At 39.7% G+C, this 17,694-nt stretch overlaps 1 protein-coding gene across 1 annotated transcript; it reads left to right on the plus strand.

Annotated features, from left to right (window-relative positions):
- Positions 1–212: 212 nt before the first annotated feature.
- LOC101895053 (soluble guanylate cyclase 88E) lies at positions 213–17,191 on the plus strand. The gene is made up of 9 exons (XM_059123334.1): positions 213–883; positions 3,580–4,067; positions 4,321–4,444; positions 4,846–4,981; positions 5,096–5,222; positions 5,309–5,513; positions 8,987–10,257; positions 16,371–16,850; positions 16,925–17,191. Exons 1-9 carry the CDS (start codon positions 716–718, stop codon positions 17,136–17,138), a joined length of 3,213 nt encoding a protein of 1,070 aa, XP_058979317.1. The 5' UTR covers positions 213–715; the 3' UTR covers positions 17,139–17,191.
- Positions 17,192–17,694: the final 503 nt, after the last annotated feature.

Here is a 17,694-nt window from a genome sequence, read left to right on the forward strand (position 1 = left end):
CATTGACACCCTGGTCACCAGACACTGACATAAAATCACCATTTATTTTCTGAAGATGGCACTAAGGACCGCACTTGTAACCTGAACACTTGTTAGCCAAAGCAAAAAAAAAATATCTTCCTTCATTATTTCTAATATTTATGTAATTTACTGGCAGTTTTTTCCTAACTCTCCTTCTTATTTTTTTTCCTCCAAACATTTATTACAGATGACAGCATTATCATCAACATCAAGAGGAGCTGGAACAAATATTCTTCTTGAGTCTACTACGAATTTTCGGGTATAAGAATGTGAGTGTGTGATAAAGAAAAGGGAAATTAATTAAGCTCCGCACACACACACAACGAAAGAATTATACTCCAGACAGGCACATATACAGAACGAGTCATATTCATAGGCATAAAAAAGGGAAACCCAGTTTCTTCACCAGGCACAACCAGCAACATCTCGGGCATCCTTTTTTCCCAGCTCTTTAATCTAACATCATCAAAAAACCGAGATCCAAACGAAAACATGTTCTCCCCCAACTTTACGACGGTCATCAACTTGATTATGTTTCCAGCTGGAACAGTAAACGCCTCCAGTTAAGTTCCCGAAACCGTTACCGCCTTGCAACTGTAGACATTTTTGCCAAGCAAATAACCCACATAGGCAGCCAATCCACCATTCCGCTTCAGTGGAAACCCGACAAACGACATTCATCTTCATCATCAACATGTACGGCCTTCTGCTCGAAAATCTCTCGGAATATATTAAATCAGTGTATGGCGAAGAAAAATGGGAGGATATACGACGACAGGCTGGGGTGGATTCGCCATCGTTTAGCGTTCATCAGGTTTATCCTGAGAATTTATTAAACAAATTGGCCAAGAAGGCACAAACGGTAAGTCGTCACTGGCAAAGGCAAAGGGGAGGAGGCTGGGGGTTTAAGTAAATTATCGTTTAAATTTCCATTTTCAAAAACAAAATTTAATTTGTTTTCAATTTCGGGTCGAGAGTTCGGAGTTGAGAGAAAGGGTTACAGTACAAAAGGACTTGTGGTGGATAACCGTCGACATCTTTTGTAAAACAAATCAAATAAATTGTTAAATCCATTGCCTCGCAGTGAAGCCTTCCATCCAAACCGAACATGTCGGACACATCGCTGAGTACAATTTTGTGCGAAAAAAAATCGATTTGAAACCAATCACAAGATCTGCAAAGAAATTTACAGCCTCTTCCACGATATCGAAAGAAAATTTTTGCTAGTCACTCACTTTCGTATCAGAATGCGTTCGACTAACATTCGTTCGATTTTTCGCATAGCCTTACGTCACTCAGTGTTGCAAAATATACCTTTGAAAAATGAATCGCGAAATTAAACAAGAAAAGCACCAAAATGACAGATTTAAACCCGAAAAAGCTGAAAAAAAAATACAACCATACGTCAGCTGGCTCTGTCCGAACTGACAGCTCAGTTCTAAGCAAACAAATTGTAAATAAATTTATTTCTGTTGCTCTATATTTTATGGATATGGTGTGAAGTAGCCTGCTGCTTCCAAATATTGGCACTCCTCTGGCGAACTCAGGATTCTCCTCCATACAATCAACTAGTGCCCGTAGCTGTGTAGTAGATGATTTTTTCGTACTGGAATTGAGGAAAATAGAAATTATATTTGTTGTTGACATATTATAATTGTATTTATTATTATAGCCTCAGCCATATGGCTGGAGAGGGTATATAACATTTGATACGGCCAAAACGAGCCACATCAGGACCTATGTCCGTTCGCCTTTCAGGCTGGCTGGTGCGCCCGATAACTCTCGAAGGGAGTATTCGATTTGATCCAGACTTGGTACATCGTAATATTAGTGTCAAACTTAGATCAAGTTCGGACATGGGCAATATCGGTGCACTCCTTCTGGGACCTCCCACACAAATGGTCGAAATTTTAAAAAAAATATATTTCCTGCACAGAAAGAGAAACGATAATCCGATTTTGCTCGAACTTTGCAAATCCTAATATTTGCATCAGTGCTAGGTCAGGGGCGAAAATAGAAAATATCGGTCCACCCCATGATATAGCTCCCCCACAAAGGGTCAAAATTTTTAATAATTACAACTCTTATAAAAAGTGGTTTGTAAGAGTCCGATTGTCTTCAAATTACACAAATCCTAATATTTGTATAAACCCAAGTTCTGGTGTGAAAATGGAATATATAGGTCCACTCCTTCTGGTACCTCCCCCACAAAATGTCAAAATTTTCAAAGAAAACAATTTACTGCACAGAAAGAGAAAAAATAATCCAATTTTGCTCCAACTTTGCAAATCCTAATATTTGCATCAGTGCTAGGTCAGGTGGGAAAATGGACAAAAATGGTCCACTCCATCATGTACCTCCCCCACAAAGGGTCAAAATTTTGAATAATTTTAGCTCTTGTAAAATGTGATGTAAGAATCCGATTGTCTTCAAATTACACACATCACAATATTTTGATTAATCCAAGATCTGGTGTGAAGATAGGATATATCGGTCCACACCTTCTGGTACCTCGCCTACAAAGGGTCAAAATTTTGAATATTCATGAAGCTCATAAAACTCGAAATTAACATCGGATTCCATTTCGACTTGGCACAAATCAATATTTTCATCAACACAAGATCTCTTATAAAGATGGTAGAGATTGGACAATTCCTTCTGGTACCTCCCACACAAAGGGTCGAAGTTTTGAATAACCAAAACGATCATAAAATCCGAAATAAGCATCCGATTCTCTTCAAATTACACACATCTCAATATTTTTATTAACTCAAGGTCTGATGTGAAAATGGGATATATCGGCCCCCTCCATCTGGTACCTCCCCCACAAAGGGTCAATATTTTGAATATCCATGAAGCTCATAAAACGCAAAATTAACATCTGATTCCACATCTCAGTATTTCCATCAACACAAGATCTCTTATAAAGATGGTAGAGATCGGACTATTCCTTCTAGTACCTCCCCTACATAGGGTTCAAGAGGTTTCTGCTTGAGAGAAATAATTAGATATAGAAAGTTGTAAAAAAATCGCTGACTTTTTTTGTCGCAAGTTATGACAGATAAAAGTTTTGATCCTTTGTGGGTGAGGTACCATAAAGGGGTTCGCAGATATATATATCATCTTCAAAATAAATATTTTGTTAGCAAACTTGTTTGTATGTGTGGCATTTGAAGAGATTTGGATGCTTATTACGCTTTCTTCGGGCGTTTGGTTTCTCAAAACCTTGAACTCTATGTGGGGAAGAAATATTCCGATCCCCCCCATCTTTCTAACAGATCTTGTGTCGATGGAAACATTGAGATGTACCATGTCTGACTGGAATCGTATGTTAATTTCGCGTTCTATGAGCGAAACTTAAAATATATTCCAAGCCTCAAAGAAAAACTGTCGAGGATCACTTCGATTTTTTATAATGTACCCCGTAAGGTCTCGAAACTTTTATAACTTTAAATGCAAATATGTTAAATTATACGACTCCTCTCTTTCCAGGTCCTTCCGAAACTTTTATAACTTTAAATGCAAATATGTTAAATTGTGTAACTTCCCTCTTTTCAGGTCCTTGGCGTCTCCGAACGTGAATTCATGGATCAAATGGGCGTCTATTTCGTCGGCTTCGTCGGGCAATATGGCTATGATCGTGTGCTCTCTGTGCTCGGCCGTCATATGCGTGATTTTCTCAATGGCCTTGATAATTTACATGAATATTTGAAATTCTCCTATCCACGAATGCGAGCACCCTCTTTCATTTGTGAAAATGAAACGAAACAAGGTCTCACCCTGCACTATCGTTCGAAACGACGTGGTTTCGTCTACTACACCATGGGTCAGATACGTGAAGTTGCCCGTTATTTCTATCACAAAGAGATGCATATTGAGTTGGTGCGTGAGGAGATACTTTTCGATACCGTACATGTCACCTTCCAGCTGACATTTGATAATCGAGCTTTTACCCTGGCCTCGCTGGCCATGACACGCGAGGAGAAACATTTGCCAATTAGTGCCCATGTGCTATTTGAGATATTTCCATTTTGTATTGTTTTCGGGTAAGTAAGGAGCAAGGGGAGGTAGTGCGATGGTGACAGAACAGCAAGTCCTTGAATTACAAGTACCTGCCTGTAACAAGTGGCTGTCAACGACAATTACTGTTCAAACCACAGACCACCACCTGTCCTCATTGCTGATTACTCCAATGGCATTTATTTCCTTTAATGGTCTTACTTTCTCTTTTTTCTTCCTCTTTTTCTTTATCCTGTTGCTTTCTTTTCATCCTTGGTTTGTGGTTTGTTGGCTCTTTAGTGCCGACATGGTTGTACGCAGCATTGGAAATTCCTTGATGGTCATATTGCCAGATTTGCTGGGCAAAAAAATCACAGCATGGTTCGATTTAGTACGTCCATTGATTGCCTTTAAATTTCAAACGGTAAGTAGTACAATGCTTGGAGGGAGTGTGGAGATTTTAGTGGAGAATATGTCACACTGTAAGGCTGTCGGAAATTCCGACTGATACTAGCAGATGACTTTTCCAGAAAAAAAAATTCTCTAAAACTTTAAAATAAAAATCCCAATAACAAAAAATACGAAATCCTCCTGTGGAAACAGCGCATAAACGTAGAACCCATTAAATACGAAACGCACTTCCACATTCAATGCTGGCGGTGCGGCGACCCTCATTATCCATTTGTGCACTTAAAATGGCTGGAGTGCAGTTTAACAACCACTTTAACCTAACCTCACAATTATCGTTAATTTTTATGCATTTCTTTTTTTTCTTCTCTTCATCCTTTTTTTATTTCACTTTACTTCGGATTTAATGGCACTTAGATTTTAAATCGCACAAATAATATCTTCGAATTGGTAACAGTTGAGCCAGTAACCGACCGTCCCGAAAATCAAAAATCCAATGAAATGCTATTGCATGAAGATGGCTCCGAGCCGGAGAAATCGTTGCGGCTGAAGGGTAAGTGAGAAAAAAAGGAAAATATTTGTAATAAACCTCTTCGGAATCCTGAAAATGACTTTGAGGGCTCTTTAATTTGTAAAAAAAATAATTTAATATATTTTTTTTCCACAGGCCAAATGGTTTACATGGACAATTGGCGCATGATTATGTTTCTGGGTACGCCGGTAATGCCTGATTTAAATGCCCTGATAACAACGGGCCTCTATATCAATGATTTGTCCATGCATGATTTCAGCAGGTATGGCAAATAAAGACATGAGGACATTCATCTCACCTACACCTCTTAAATATCTCTCCTTAATTTTTTGTCCTATTCCTTTGCAGAGATCTCATGTTGGCAGGTACCCAACAATCGGTTGAATTGAAATTGGCCTTGGATCAGGAACAACAGAAATCAAAGAAGTTGGAAGAATCAATGCGTAAGCTCGATGAAGAAATGCGTCGCACGGACGAGTTGCTGTATCAGATGATACCGAAACAGGTGGCAGATCGGCTAAGGCGTGGCGAGAACCCCATCGATACGTGTGAGGTAAAAAAATATTAAATAAATTAAAATAAAGCACCGACCACCTTAAAAAATTATTAAATTTTATAAACATCGAAAAAGAACAACAGCCTAACGTCTTTAACCAAATATAGTGCCGTGAAAAAAACGAATGAGTGTAGTTCGGGCTAGTGTAGTGTAGCCCGAAGGTTGCTGTAGATGCCAATGATGGCTTTAAAGATAGGTTGCACATATTGAACGTCAAGGTTCAACGAGACTTAAAATTAAGCGATGATGTGAATGAGAAGTATACATGAAGTGTCCTACAAAATCAAGTGAAGGAATTCAGCTCCGAATTGGTGGCTGCTAAGGAAAAAGCGCAAGCACTAAGGGTGAAAATACATAAATCGCATATTTGGCTGGCTTAAGTCATCGACTGGCTTCTTCGTAGATCAACAAAGGAGTTTTAGGCTGACTTAGTTCGATTTTGGCCCTAGGCTCCGTTTCCGAAGAAGCCAGTCGATGACTTAAGCCAGCCAGATAAGCGCTTTATGTATTCCCACCTTAAGTCATCGACTGGCTTCTTCCTAGATCAACAAAGGAGTTTTAGGCTGACTTAGTTGGCCCTAGACACCTTAGTTTATTTTCGAAGAAGCCAGTCGATGACTTAAGCCAGCCAGATAAGCGCATTATGTATTCCCACCTTAAGTACTCAGGCAAACCCCGGTGTAAAATCTTTGCAGCAGAAAGTGAAACAACTTTCGGAAGGTTTGGCTTATTCGGTGGAGGCCCGGTGGAAAGCAGCTGAAACAGAAAGTGATGATGACCAGCAAATACGAAAGATTTGGATTACAAGACCCCATTACTGAAGTTCAAGTACTTGAGGAGGAACAAGTAAAAAAGATGTAAGTTCGGCGGGGCCGGACTTTGAATACCCTCGACCATTTGGAACGAATTTTGCATTTTTCAAAAAAAAAATAAAATCCGCTAAAAATTCTGCTAAAATCTTAAAAATACCGAATGTAGCCATTAAATTCGGGTCAAAACGACGACGTGGGTCTGCATAGGCAACTTTTGTCATAAGCCATTTCAGTATTCAAATGCGATACTTGAAAAAAAAATCGGTAAATAATGTAGCTAAAATCATCAATACAGGGAGATTCCGTTATATGGAGGCTATACGAAGACGTGGACATGCACAGACAATTTTCTGTCTTAGGCTGCAGTATCCATTACGAACTTCAAATACCAAATTTGACACAATTCCGGCGAATAATGTCGCTAAGATCCTCAAAATACCAAATATCGGAAGGTACAATCTCCTGTTATAGGCTGTAGTATCCACTACGAACTTCAAATATCAAATTTGAAATAATTCCGATGAATAATGTCGCTAAAATCATCAAAATACCGAATATCGAGAGGTACCGTTATATGGGGGCTATACGAAAACGTGGACCTGCACAGATAATTTTCTGTCTTAAACTGTAGTACCCATTACGAACTTCAAATACCAAATATGACACAATTCCGGCAAATAATCTCGCTAAAATCATCAAAATACCAAATATCGGAAGGTACAATCTCATGTCATAGGCTGCAGTATCCATTACGAACTTCAAATACCAAATTTGAAATAATTCCGATGAATAATACCGCTAAGATCATCAAAATACCGAATATAGGGAGGTAACGCTATATGGAGGCTATAGGAAGACGTGGACCTGCACAGACAATTTTCTGTCATAGGCTGTAGTATCCCTTACGAGCTTCAAATACCAAATTTGAAACAATTCCGGTAAATAATGTGGCTAAAATCATCAAAATACCGAATATCGGGAGTTACCGTTTTATGGTTGCTATAGGAAGACGTGGACCTTCACAGACAATTTTCTGTCTTAGGCTGTGGTATCCGTTTCGAACTTCAATTTTAAATTTTAAATAATTCCAATGAATAATATCGCTAAAATCACCGAAATACCGAATAGCGGGAGGTACCGTTATATGAAGTCGTGGACCTGCACAGACAATTTTCTGCCTTAGGCTGTAGTATCCATTTCGAACTTCAAATAACAAATTTAAACCAATTCCGGTAAATAGTGTCGCTAAAATCATCAAAATACCGAATATCGGGAGTAACCATAATATATGGGTCTATACCAAAACGTAGACCTACATGACCCATTTTCAATACCAAGAGCCCGGCAGACATAATATACATTTGAGTAAAATAGTATAAATCTACTTCATTTCGTTCGGAAGCTATAGTGATTTCAACAGACGGATAGACGGACGAACCTCGCTAAATCGACATAGAATTTTATGCTGATCAAGAATATATGTATATACATACTTTGTGGGGTCCATACTATGGTGGAGGGTTTAAAAATAATTAAATCCTGGAGACATAAATGGGTAGGTATCAACCACTGCAGAATCCAATTGAAAAAATACAGAAGTCAGCAATACAGATAAAGAATCAGCCAGCGATAAGAAGACGAAGAAGTATGACCGTGTGCATCGCTGGAGTAATAAGATAATTAAGCAAGCACAAGTTATCAGGAAGATGAGATGCCTTGTGGAAATGGAGCAGCTGGAGTGACAAGAAATTATGAACGCTTGCAACGCTGGAGCGAAAAGCTGTCCAAGGTCTGTAAGATGGCGCTGCCAGAGAAATATCACACCATTGGCTTAAGTAGGAAGACGATACATGGCTTCCATAAATGGAAGCCGGCAGACAGGGAGATGGGACCGAATGGAAAGATGAAGGAGCTTCCTGGGAGTAATCACTTAGAAAACTCACTTGAAGGACGATTTAACTTTAAATGCAAATATATTAAATTTTATTAATAGCAGATCCATAAACTGAAGAATTCTGTGAAAGAGGCAGTTCATATTAGTAGAGCTTCAACATACAAAATTACCTTGAAAGGATCGATAATCCTACCCATTCCTTGTAGAAATGGTGCAACTGGAGACAGGGAATTGGGTCTGTAAGATGGCGCTGCCGGAGAAATATCACACCCTTGACTTAAGAAGGAAAACTATACATGAGGAGAATTCAATCATTAAATCGAAGCGGGCGGGCAAAGGAGATGGAGCCATCAAAAGAGACCGAATGGAAAGATGAAGGTGCTTTCTGGGCTGCTATCACTTAGCAAACTTCTGTAAGCCGTCGCAAGTCGGTCACTGATATAGTCTTCATTTGAAGGACGATTTAACTTTAAATGCAAATATGTTAAATTGTTTTAATAGCAGATCCATTAACTGAAGAGTCCTGTAAAAGAGTGAGTTCATATTAGTAGAGCTTCAACATACAAAATGACCTTGAAAGGATCGTTTATTTTACCCATTCCAGTAAAAAAGATTGATTTTGCATTTCGAAGGTCGGCCGCCTCTTATGTATATCTTCGATTCGTCGCTTCTTATATTGCACCTACTTCTTAAGATTCCACTTGAGAGTCCCAAAAATCCTTTCTTAAAATTTCACCTCATTTCAATTTTTCCTATCTTTTCAGATGTTCGATTGTGTCTCGATTCTGTTTTCGGATGTTGTAACCTTTACGGAAATCTGCAGTCGCATTACACCCATGGAAGTGGTGTCCATGTTAAATGCCATGTATTCGATATTTGATACCCTGACCGAACGTAATACCGTCTATAAAGTTGAAACCATTGGTGATGCCTATATGGTGGTGGCCGGTGCACCGGAAAAAGATCCAAATCATGCTGAGAAGGTATGTGATATGGCCTTAGATATGGTTGATGCCATTAAAGACTTGAAAGATCCCTCGACGGGTCAACATTTGCGAATACGTGTGGGGGTGCATTCAGGCGCCGTCGTCGCTGGAATTGTGGGTTTAAAAATGCCGCGATATTGTCTCTTTGGAGATTCGGTAAATACCGCCTCACGCATGGAATCAACAAGTGCCGCCATGAAGGTACATATCTCCGAATCCACCAAGGAATTTCTGGGACCCAATTATCGGGTAACGGAGCGAGGTGAAATCGATGTCAAGGGTAAGGGTACCATGAAAACCTATTGGTTGGATGAGCGGGAAAATCGTAAACCATTGCAGTTGTCACCGGCCCAACTGCTGCCTGTATCGACATTTGTACCACCACCCACAACGCCGGCTGTTATTATGGCCAAGGCTCCCGCAAGGGCCATAATGCCGGCGCCCACAGTATTACCTAAGGAAAGAGAACGGACCATGGTAACCGGGCCCACAGTGGCCGCAACCAGCTCAACAACTTCCACTGTGGCAAAGGTGGCAAATAGTTCCGATGCAGAACAGAATCCTGGTGCTAGCACAGAGGAACGCAGCCGCATCTATTCCCCGGTGACATTTAAGGATGTGGCCCGACGCAGCATTGCCAATTCTCCGGTACGCAGCCTATATGGCAGTGCCTCGGCGGGTTTGGGCGAAAAGGGTCGAGAATCACGTTCGAATTCAACGGGTCATGTATTTATGCGTTCACCCAGCGATGTATTTGGTAGTTTGATTTTGGACACCGAAGAATTCCTTGAAGATCTACAAATGTCGCGAAGTTCCTTGGCTAACAATTCCCAATGTCCTTGTAGTCCCATACCACCATTCCGTATTGGTAGTGCTCCGCCCAAGCCTCGACCCACCAATCCAGATCAATTTACCCCCGAAGAGTTGGCAGCCATGGAACAGATGACACCACCCTCAACGGCACCGGCTCGTGAGACAGCCACCTATCACATGAAGTCATCGGCATCAACAACAAGTTTGAGTATGGAAAAGCCGACGGCGAAGGCAAGGTAAGTGGAGGGGTGGTAAAATCAAGGAAATATTGATTTTTTTTAGGTTTCTTATACTACATGAGTCCGATGATTTTGTTTTTGATTTTGTACATATGACAATGTAGGTTTGAAATATGAAACTGTGGCTTCTTGAGGATTGATCCTACTCAATCCCTTATTTATCAAAGGTATTGACGTTTTGTAAAGTTTTTTGGTTTTTCTTTGTAAATAATGCATGCTCGTTCAGAGACCTTTTTTGATACGATTTTTTTTATGAATTTTGTCTAAACGTTTAACCACAAATGTTCGTTTTATAACAGTTAATAACACTTCCAATCACTAACATCCTCGAGCTAACATTTCCATGCCTAAATTTTTAACTTTAAATGCAAATATATTAAATTTGTGGGAACTAAGTTAAACGTTTTGAGGAGAAAACTCCTCCTTCCTATTTTACAGCTTGTTTCCAGTTGACCTTTTGGTCGGGTTAGTGTCCTTCATGAAAATTTGTCCAATCCGATGTAAACGTACTATTAGCCCCCCATATAGGGTTCCTTCATTAATAAATCACAAAGAAGCTTTGTGATGTTTATACCCTACGCCACAAGGTGGTCAGGGTATTATGTCTGTGCATTTGTTTGTAACAGGCAAAAGGAATCGAGACAGACCCATAGTTCCTTTTGATGATCTGCATAGAATCACATTCTGAGTCGATTTATGCATGTCCGTCCGCACGTCCGTCTGTCCATGTATTTTTGTAAACAAAGTACAGTTCGCATTTATTACCCGATCCAAATGAAATTTTGCACAAATCATTTCTTTGGCCCAAGGACGAACCCTATTGAAACTGGAGATAATCGGTCAAAATTTAGATATAGCTCCCATATATATCTTCGTCCGATTTGCCTTTTGTTGTGCACCAAACGTGTAATATCAGTCCGAATAGTATGGAATTTTGCACGTACGATCAGATTGGACCTCAGAATAAGTATGCCAAATTTGATCGAAATCGGTTCAGATATAGCTATAGCTCCCATATATATTGTTCATCCGATTTGTAATTTTTGTCCTCCGCAGCCGTAATATGCACTCTGTAACAACAATATTTGGAGAAATATATCAAATGCAGTTTAGAAACACCTTTGCTAAATTTTATCGAGATCGGCTCAGATTTGGATATAGCTCCCATATATAACTTCGTCCGATTTACCTTGGATTGGGCACCAAACGTCTAATATTTGCCCAAATGGGATGAAATTTGGCACTTACGACCGAATTGAGTCTAGAAGTTAGTATGTCAAATTTGGTGGAGATCGGTTCAGATATAGCTATAGCTCCCATATATATATTGTCCACCCGATTTGTTATATTTGTTACCCACCGCCGTAATATGCACTCCGTAACAACGATATTCAGGGAAATATATCAAATACAGCTCAGAAATATCTTTGCCAAATTTTATCCAGATCGGCTCCGATTTGGATATAGCTTCCATAAAAAACTTTTAATTGTTATGCGCAGCTCTACTAAATTAGCAAAGTGGTGTAGGGTATCATAAAGTCGGCCTGCCCGACTTTCAGACTTTCTTTACTGGTTTTTTATCTCAGTTTAAAGCCTAGGCCAAAATCGTACCGGCGCGCAGTAGAATATCCAGTGTCCCACCATTTATTACTTCATTCAACGTCGTACAACTTGAGGTCTGAGCCCACAGCTCTTCCCTATGGCGTCACTTCCTGAATAGAGCACTTTGAGACGTTTTTTTTTTTTGCGATCTCCTCGATGTTCCCACCTCAGTTTAAACGCCGGTCCAAAGTCGTAACGGCGCTCAGTGGAAGATCCAGTATCACTCCATCCCTGTACTTCATCTGAAGGACAGTTTTAACTTTAAATGCAAATATGTTAAATATAAATTGTTTCGAGAGAATGGACTCAATTATTTTCCTATCAAAATTTCAAAAAAGAAAGGAAAGAAATGTAAAATGCAAATATTTTTGAAGATTCCATTCGATACTTGTTCCTCTACATTAGTTCTGATTGCTTGATCAGATTTTGGTTTGAAGTGAGTAGACTCGGCCAGATAATTTAATGGATGAAGATTCGCACATTCGACATAAATGATGAGCTCCGTCATCTACTGGTGCCCAATGCGAAAACACGATTTTAGGTCGTAATGAAAAATACGGGAAGAATTAGGCGGATACTTGTTCATTTACAATTTCTTATTAACGATGCCAAGATCTAGCATCGATCGTCCAGTATCACACCATCCAGGACTTCATCTAAAGGACAGTTTTAACTTTAAATGCAAATATGCTAAATATAATTTTTTTCAAGAGAATGGACTCAATTATTTTCCCATGAAAAAGTGAAAAGATAAAGGAAAGAAATGTAAAATTCTAATATTTTTGAAGATTCCATTCGATACTTGCTCCTCTATATGGGTTCTGATTGGTTGATCAGATTTTGGTTTGAAGTGAATGACTCGGCCACATAATTTAATGGATGCAACTCCCACACAATCGACAAAAATGCTGGGCTTCGTCAGCTATTGGCGCCCAATGCGAAAACACAATTTTCAACTTAGGTCGTAATGAAAAATACCGGAAGAATTAGGCGGATACTTGTTCATTTACAATTTCTTATTACCTCTAGACCTTGGCATCGATCGTCCAGTATCACTCCATCCTGTACTTCATCTGAAGGACAGTTTTAACTTTAAATGCAAATATGTTGGATATAATTTTTTTTCGAGAGAATAGGCTCAATTATTTTCCTATGAAAAAGTTAAAAGAAAAAAGGAAAGAAATGTTAAATGCTAATACTTTTAAAGATACTCTTCGATACTTGTTCCTCTATATCGGTTCTGATTGGCTGATCAGATTTTGGTTTGAAGTGAGTAGACTCGGCCAGATAATTTAATAAATGCAACTCCCACACAATCGACACAAATGCTGCGCTCCGTCATCTATTGGCGCCCAATACGAAAGCACGATTTTCAACGGAGGTCATAACGGAAAATACGGGACAAAATTGGGTGGATGTTTGTTCATTTATAATTTCTTATTAACTCTAGACCTTGGTGTCGGCAGCTGCTTCATTCGGAGTTCTATGGTAAATTGGGTGTTTATCTTAGAAAGAATAAGTAGTGGATTACGAAAATCAAAGATATGAATAAGGAAAAAACGAAATTTTGGAGATGTATTATAAGAAGGGGCATTTGTATAGGAAAAAAATGCCTTTGGCAAACTTTGTTGTGTGATAATTTTTTTATTTTTTTTTTTTTTTCATAATACAGGAATCTTTTGTGTGTAACTGTGCAGTAAGTGTCAGCTCCAATTCAATTTTATTCTTAGTAGGATCAAAGAGTCGAAGATGGGCGGTGAAAGTGTGACAATCAAAACTCCAAGTTCCCATGTCATGGTCGTATGTTGTGTTTGTCGTTTTAATTTCTGCCCATTTCCTTTTCGATTGTATGAACACTAGGGCTGATGGTGGAAACCCCCGACCACATCTGCCGAAACTGAGAAAGTCGGAACTCCACCAAAGCGCCACGTTAAGCGCAACCCACAGATAATTATAGGATATACTTCTGAGAATAATGTTTGAGTTCCAATCTCTCACCTACCCCCAATAGCCCATACCTCCTGTTTGAAAACATGGAAAATATACATAGTAGGTTTTCCATCATCTCAACCTCTCTTTCATCAGGACCACAATTATCTCATTTTGAGGTCAGATATCGGATACTGCAGAGGCCAGCCATTTTTAGATCAAACCTGTTAATTAATAGAAGGAATATATTTTCTTCCCAGATTATAATAGAAAAGTGCTTTTGAGATCTCCAGTTATCAGTAAGGACACAACTCTTCTCACGGTGATTAGATGGCCGTAAACCACATCGAGGAACTCGCGAAAAAACCTCTCATTGTGCTCTATTCATGAACGGACGCCAAAATGTTAGTTCGAGGATGTTTATGAAGGGACGATACATCCAACGTCATACAACTTGAGGTCTGACCACCCAGGGCGTCTCTTTATAAATAGAACAATTAGACATTTTTTGCGAACGAATAAAGACGTTTTTCGCAAGCTCCTCGATGTTCCAACTTCAGTTTAAACACTGGTCCAAAATCGTACCGGGACTCAGGAAAAGATTCATTATCACTCCATCCCTGTATTTCATCTGAAGGACAATTATAACTTTAAATGCAAATATGCTAAATATAAGTTGTTTCAAGAGAATGGACTCAATACTTTTCCTATGAAAACGTGAAAAAATAATGGAAAGTAATATTTTAAAAATACTTTTCGACATTTGTTTCTCAATTAAAAAAATTCTTACTAAACCTGTGATTAGAGAGTTAGCCAATGCAGCCTATAGAGTTCTCCTAATTTTAGCCGTAATTTTAGGACCATGCACTAATTTTGTAGGCCGGGTTGTTATCATTATTTTCCTTTTTTATGGGAGACATCGTCATTATCCTTACTTTAGATTAGGTTGGCTTGAGGGATGCGACTCCATAACGGAGACCTGCTAGTCCTCGTGTTCGTCCTAATTTTATGAGAAATAGAAGAAGGGAAGCAAAAGAGGACATGTAAAAACGCAGCTACATTCGGCCGGGTCGTACATTTAATACCCTCCACCATTTGGAAGGAACTTTTTGCCATAGGCTGTAGTACCGATTCTGAAATTCAAAAATGAAATTTGAGGTCTAGGCCTCACGCCGCAGAGTGTTGGATAGTGTCAGGCAGCTTCAAGACATTGCATGGGATATTTTCTGACATATCATAAAGGAATCCAAAAGTCGCACTCGAATCCTGCCGTCGTTTTTATACCTTCCACCCTAGAAAGGGCGATTTTTTTTACTTGTTTTTCTTAGAATTTAGACATTAATGTGTCTAGACGTGCTCTACCGCTGTGCTTAAGTGTTCTACCGTTTTAGTTTCCTCCTTATCTTGACAGATGTCGTCGGTGTCGTCATCATACCGCTCAAAAGTCATTACCCTTATGTCACATTGACCTGTGATTATGCCCACCACAAATTGTAGGTCTAATTGCAGTTTATCGAGCTTGATCTCACCCCAGAGAGTACCGTTCAAATTGTCTTAGAGACATTATATCCCCTATCATTCAGTTTTGTTTTTGCTCTCCCGGAGCAATGTTTATGTATGACTCGGAAGAAGTGGCACAAGGGCAGCTTCACCTAGTGTTCGATCTCCAAATCGGACCCCCGTCTTGTCAATTTATCTGCTGTACCTTTAGCAAAGATGTTGCAATGTCCTGGAACCCAACAAAGCTTAATGGGCGACTTAGCTTTTTCAATGCATTCCAACACTGCGAAACTGCCATGAATTTAATGATACATGCATTTAGTGCTCTCAGGACCGCTTGACTTTAGTTCACCTTTTCCGGAACCTATTCACTTTCCCGCTTGTGCTCCCACATTGGCTTGCTAACCTCCAATGTCAGGTACTGTTTGGCTGAAATCAAGTAGTGATGAACAGCCCAAGCGTTACGTGTGCTTATAGTCAGGCCCATGTGATTGTTTCCCATGGAATTTATTTTCTCGTCGGGTATTTGATCAGCAGGTATATAGTAAAGGGCTACAACGGCGAAGACGTCATGGAAAATATTTTCTTCCACCCGAAATACGGATATGATGGACAATTCTCTGGGCCAACGTTTGGGGAACTATTTTTTTAAAAAAGATTTTAGGCTAATTTTAAGCTTGTCTTTTGGTACCCCTGACAAAGAGTTAGGTGGTGACTCCGGTGCCTCCTTGCCACATCACTTTTGGAGTGCTCGAAAAACTGATTTAACTTTAAATGCAAATATGTTAAAATATAATTTCCGTTTAATTTTCGCAAACTGGGGACCCACAAGAAACCTGCAAGGGGAGACGATAGCTTTTCAATATCACATTTGTTCATAGAAAACTTTATGCTCTTACCTGCCATTTTGTTACTAAAATCCTGTGAATACTTAATCCCTTTTTCTTCTTCTTGTTCCTAAATTGTTGGTGACCTGAAAAAAGAATCGAATTAAACTTATTTACCCTGGTTCATTACTTTTTTCAATTCCATTAATTTTTCTGAAAAATCATTTCTAACACGCTTCTCTCTTCCTTTAGGTTAACCAATCAAGCAGCTGCAGCCATGCCACCGCGTGTCAAAGAAGTAAAGCCTGCCAATAAAGCCCCCGTGTGTAATACCGCCCCCACGGCAGCGTCGGGCGCCACACCCAAAAATACCGCCTTCACAAATAGTCGCACCACCTCGAAAGAGTCAATTTCAATGAGTTCACCACCACCAATGCGCTCCATGTCCGCACCGCTGCCAATGTCAAAGGCGGCACGCAAGGCATTCCTGGCAGCCAAACAGACCAAGGCCATTGAGAAATTGGACAAAATGATTGAAGAGGTACAGGAAAATGATGCCCAGCTAAAGGCATCGCAGAGTGCAAGGCTAAATGAAGTCTTTGGAGATCGCATTGCACCGCAGGGCGGTAATGCTTCTGTCATGGATATGGGTGGGGGTTGTCCATTGTTTTTGCCACCCCCACCCAGGCATATGGGCAATTCAATTTCCGACTCCAACATTTGTAGTCATGGGTATGTGTTGTGTAATATTTTGCTGCATTCTCCTCTTCTAATTTCATGTTCTCCACCTTTTCCCCTCTTTGTAGTCACAGTCATGGCCATGCCCCCACCATACATCATGCACCGTGTCATCATGTCCACGAGCCTTCCTCCAGCAAATTGTCAACCAGTCATAGTTTTAGTCATGCTCGCCACTCGGCCGCCATCCATCCCTGCTGTACGGGAGCAGCGTATGCTGGTCATTCCGGAAATGGTCGTCATTCACATCGCATGCACTCGAATGCCTGTCACATACTGTAGATCAATAAAATGCAGTGGCATGACCACCCACCCAGCTCTTTTTGGAGAAACTTCACTTTAGACACACACACACCCTCACATCACACCCCTACACTTTCTCGCCCCCCCCCCCCCCCCCTCGACGACACAAAAGAAAAGCAATGGTTTTCACTAGACATAGAAAAAAGTGGCTTTAGGTAAAAATTGAAAAAAAAAAAGGAAACAAACACTCACTCTTCGAAAGAAACAACAAAGAATCAAAACAAGGATATTTTTTAAGGATATTATATTGCGAACGCTTTAAGTATTTTAGGAACTTTTTCTGTCTGTATGTATGTATGTATAATTATTATGTAAAATTTTGTAGGAATAAGTATGATGTCAAATTATAGAGAAGCAAGTTACTGTAACTGAAATTGTGGGGAGGACAAGATGTGTGTATATGTGAAATAACCCAGCAAAGAAATTGATGAAAGTTAGGATTTATTTGTAAGAATTTTGAGGTATAGGAAAAGTTGTTGAGATCTTACCCCAGCATTCAGAGATGGTCGATGGTCAGGTGGTGACTCCGGTGTCT

The sequence above is a fragment of the Musca domestica genome, unplaced genomic scaffold (assembly GCF_030504385.1).
Source record: "Musca domestica strain aabys unplaced genomic scaffold, Musca_domestica.polishedcontigs.V.1.1 24, whole genome shotgun sequence".
NCBI classification, from domain to species: domain Eukaryota; kingdom Metazoa; phylum Arthropoda; class Insecta; order Diptera; family Muscidae; genus Musca; species Musca domestica.

Excerpts from the sequence above, each read along its gene's own strand:
- LOC101895053 (XM_059123334.1), top strand. The coding sequence starts at position 716 with ATGTACGGCCTTCTGCTCGAAAATCTCTCGGAATATATTAAATCAGTG. Across the intron at positions 5,223-5,308 it reads TCCATGCATGATTTCAGCAG|AGATCTCATGTTGGCAGGTA; the intron begins GTATGGCAAATA and ends ATTCCTTTGCAG. Across the intron at positions 16,851-16,924 it reads TCCAACATTTGTAGTCATGG|TCACAGTCATGGCCATGCCC; the intron begins GTATGTGTTGTG and ends CCCTCTTTGTAG.